Below are 4,257 nucleotides of genomic sequence, written 5' to 3' on the forward strand. Positions count from 1 at the left end.
TTTTTGGGCCGATGCAAGAAGCAGAGCCGCCTTTGAGTATTTCGAAGACGTCATTTCATTCGACACCACCTACAATACAAACAGGTAACAAACTGTCCCTTTTTATGATGCTAAATTAATTTATTTTTAGTAATCCGCAGCAGAGGTGTATATTGGCTGTGTCATTGGGTGTATTCTAAGCATTTGTTGGGGTGTACCTAATGATTTTGCATTCTGGACCATGGCAATTCGATTCAGGTATAATTTGGTCTGTGGTTCTTTTGTCGGGGTGAATCACCACGGCCAGTCAACACTTCTCGGATACTCTTTGATAAAGAACGAAGAAATTGAATCATTCAAATGGTTATTTCAATGCTGGCTTCGTTGCATGGGAGGAAACGCTCCGAAAGGGTTTCTCACCGATCAGTGCGCATCAATGAAAAGGGCTTTAGAGGCCTGTATGCCAACAACAGTTCACCGCTGGTGTATTTGGCACATCATGAAGAAGATTCCAAGCAAATTAAACGGGTACAAGGCACACGCCGATATCGAACAACAAATGAGCCATGTTGTTTGGAACTCTCACAGCAAAGACTCATTCGATAGGAATTGGAACGATTTTCTGGTGAATTTTGGTCTTGCGGACAACAAGTGGCTCTCAGGTAATGTGTTTTTAAATTCTGCAGCAGAGGTGTAAATTGTACTATCTCTCGGGTGTATTTTACTGTGTGTGTTTGGGTGTATTATGCAGATCTGTACGAAGACCGTCACATATGGGTTCCTATCTATCTGGACCACCACTTCTGGGCAGGGATGAGAAGCACACAAAGGAGCGAGAGCATGCATTCATTTTTTAACAAGTACATCACCCGTAACAGCTCGCTCATTCAGTTCGTCAAACAGTACGATAATTGCCTCGGAAGCAGGGAGCAAGCAGAGAGAGAATCAGATGCTGCAGATTTTCATACGGTCATACCGTGTGCAACCATATCCTCCATCGAAGCTCAGTTTCAAGATGCGTACACCCACGCAAAGTTTAGGGAAGTCCAAGCCCAATTCAGAGGAAAGGCGAATTGCATCACCAGATTAAAGAATTCCGCTCTAGGCTATTCAGTATACGAAGTCGGAGAACAAGTTTCCAGCTCAATATTGGACAAGTTCGCGGTTACCTACGACTCAGTTGCAGCCGAGGTAAAATGCCAATGCTTATTATTCGAGTCGAGAGGGATACTGTGCCGTCACGCACTAAGCGTGTTAAGCTTCGAACAAGTAAGCCAAGTGTCCCCTAGATATATACTGGAACGATGGAGTAAGAAGGTAAAGAGGTGACACACACACATCAAGAGCAGCCACGACGAGCCACTAATGGAGCCAAGAAGCAAGAGGTTCGACCAATTGGTTTTTCGTTCGCAAAATATTTGCGAATTTGCCTCCGAATCGGAGGAGCTGACTGTAATTCTGCACCGTGCGTACGATAACGTCATGGCCGAGATGGAAGCAGTAAAAGCCAAAAGGAAGGGGACATCCTCTTTATCCCATGAAGACGCCAACTTGGAATCCATTAACGAGCTTCAAAGCCCGCCAAGGATTCGAACAAGAGGACGTCCAAAAAACAGGCTAGGTTCAAAGCTGGAGAAACAGATTGCAAATGCCACAAAGAAGAAGAAGACAAAAGTTTTAAGCGAGGTAAATGTAATGTTCTTTAAATCTGTGGCGATTGAGTTTATTTTTCTAGTTAATTGTTTAGCTAATGCGTGAGTGTTATATTCAGATAAACCTGTTTGATGCTGCATCAGCGGCGCATTCAAGTAGCAGCCAATACCAGGGACAAGTTATAAATTATCAGTTCAGGGTACCAGCAACAGGGGATAACTCTTTGGGTGTATAGTTATAGGGAGTATGGGTGTAAAATCCCTGTTACCTTTGGGTGTATTTTTGTTAATAGACAATTTACATATAGACACATATATAGATACATATAGAACAAGAGCTGTAAAAATTCACAGGTTATGGGCGTATATTTCAGTTGATGTTTTTTTTTCATATTTTAGTAGATGTAATTCATTCATTTTGAATACAGCATAGACAATTGGGTGTATATTTTTACTCAACCTCGGGTGTATTATTAGACTAGCGTTGGGTGTAACAATTTATAATATGCGTATGCTTTGATTTTTTGCTTTATGTTTTACCACCTGTAATACAGTTTTTGAATACATCACAGACAGTTTAGCAGCACAGATAGTTTAACTATGGGAAAAAATATACATGGAATAGAAGTTGTTGATAAATGGCAAATATTTACATCATTTGTTCAATTTACAAACTACCCAGTTTCTATATCAGTAGAATTAATCTGACAAAACGGACTCAATAATACAGAGGATGGCTTTGACAGTCTTATAGCACTACTCTCTCTAATTGCGTGATCTCTCTGTCTATTAATCTCACTGAATAGTATCCTCGAAGCGTACTCCACTCTGTAGTGGTCCACCTCCTCCTACAATTAAAAAGTATGTTATTTTTAAACAGAAATATTAATTCAGTAAAGTAATACAGAGTTATATAGTTCTAAAGACAGTTACCTGTGTCCAGTTATCCCATTCATACTTCCCCTTTTTAATGTTTTCCGGCTCTATTAACTCAAGCCACTTCATTACGTAAATAGCGCAGTCATAGCTGAAAACGAAGAAAATAAATTACAAATCTCATTTAGGAAAGTTTAATGTTCAGAGTCACAAATCTATACCTTGTTTTTTGGCCTGAAATTTTAACATATGGGGCTTTAATTTCCTTCTCCTTCTCGCCATTCTCGAGAGGTTTCCCGCCGGCATATGCTATCAATCTCGAAAATACATATCCCTTAAATACCAAAATAAGTCAGTAATACACCCGAATCAATGGACAAGATACACCCAATCGAATATGGAATATACACCCAACTCAAATTTCAAAATAGACCTATCTATTAAAGTAAAGAAGACAGAGGGAACTTACACTGAATTTATTAAGCTGCTTTCTCTCTTCGCTTGGAGCTTTTTTGTGTAGCGGGTCAAGTATTTGACATTTCCGCGTTCTTGTATTTATTAGCCACAGCCACCAATGTCCCGAGTGGCAAACAGGAGCAAAAATCTGAAGGATTGCCACATTTCAACAGTCTATTATTTTATTTGGCATATAAGTAAATAAGCGTACTAACAAATTTACGAAACAAAAACTTACATATGGATGCGAACTTAATTTTTTCCTATCTATGAAGGGAATGAAATTGGGGTAGGCTTCCACCCTGAATTCTCTGTTCGTTTTCGGAGATATGAATTCCCCCCTTGGGTGATCAGAAAGTGCCATGCTCTGCAATAATTGTAATACAAGAAATGAAAACATGAAAATACACAACTTACACCCAATCTAAGCTAACAAATACACCCAAATCCATGCATAAAATACACCCAAAGTTCGTAGAAGTAACACTACCACAATATCTGGGGGGAGACAAGTATATTTGTGCATGAAACCTCTTTTCCTTTTTCTGGTTTAGGATGAGGCAGATGGCAGATACAACCTAGAAATCAATTTTAAATTAATAACCATTGCAGTTGACTTTGGTGTAAAAACATTAATGTTAGTCTAAAATTACCTGACATTCTATATCACTGTTTGCCTGGAGGGATGCAAGGTGCGTTCTCATCAAAATGTACTGTCCTTGGCCAGTCAGAGTGCATATCTCCTCAAACTCGTTAGTATCGCCCTTTGCATCCTCCTTCAGTCTCGTCCCCCAGATGTAGCACTTTTCTTTCATATCATCCGGAATTTGATTTGTTCCCCCCGGTGTTTCAAACTTAGCAGAACTTTCTCCCCCAGTCTCCCTCTGAATTTGTGGACTTTCGTCTTTTCCCTTTGACACACTGCTTGCTAACTTTTGGACCAAACTGTCCAATTGTTCCAGCATAGTTGCAGCTTCTGGAGATTTTTCCCTTTCTGTCTCCTGCGTCGATGCCCCCTCCTGGCTTGAATCTGTCAATCCAAGGCTGAATGATGGCATCGGCAGATCTGTTTTAGGAACATAGCTTGCTGTCCGTGCCATCATCAACAGGGCAGCAGCTTCCTCGGCGTCTGGATGACTGCATCATTATGTATAAGAATAAGAGTAAGAATATACGGATGACAAGCAAAGATTGATTCTAGTCTAATTAACTTACATTTTTGTTGGAGCTGGGGGAAGCTTGGGTGTTGTTTCTTGATGTTGTTTGGGGGTTTCAGGAGTGCTGCACAGTTACA

At 40.3% G+C, this 4,257-nt stretch overlaps 1 protein-coding gene and 1 long non-coding RNA gene across 2 annotated transcripts in view; both read right to left on the reverse strand.

Moving 5' to 3' along the window:
- Positions 1 to 2,385: 2,385 nt before the first annotated feature.
- LOC127746546 (uncharacterized) lies at positions 2,386 to 2,787 on the reverse strand. Its single transcript, XR_008008263.1, has 3 exons — positions 2,729 to 2,787; positions 2,565 to 2,658; positions 2,386 to 2,479 (listed from the first exon to the last, which is right to left on the reverse strand). It is a non-coding gene; the product is annotated as an uncharacterized LOC127746546 (long non-coding RNA).
- Positions 2,788 to 3,376: 589 nt separating this feature from the next.
- LOC107483856 (uncharacterized) overlaps positions 3,377 to 4,257 on the reverse strand; it is a 1,452-nt gene continuing 571 nt past the window's right edge. Inside the window, exons 3-5 of the mRNA XM_021141782.2 lie at positions 4,179 to 4,244; positions 3,617 to 4,100; positions 3,377 to 3,541 (exon numbers count right to left, since the gene is read on the reverse strand). Of these exons, the coding sequence (XP_020997441.2) occupies positions 3,377 to 3,541; positions 3,617 to 4,100; positions 4,179 to 4,244 (715 nt within the window). The remainder of the gene's footprint in view (positions 3,542 to 3,616; positions 4,101 to 4,178; positions 4,245 to 4,257) is intronic.

Source organism: Arachis duranensis, chromosome 4, assembly GCF_000817695.3.
Source record: "Arachis duranensis cultivar V14167 chromosome 4, aradu.V14167.gnm2.J7QH, whole genome shotgun sequence".
Classification (NCBI taxonomy): domain Eukaryota; kingdom Viridiplantae; phylum Streptophyta; class Magnoliopsida; order Fabales; family Fabaceae; genus Arachis; species Arachis duranensis.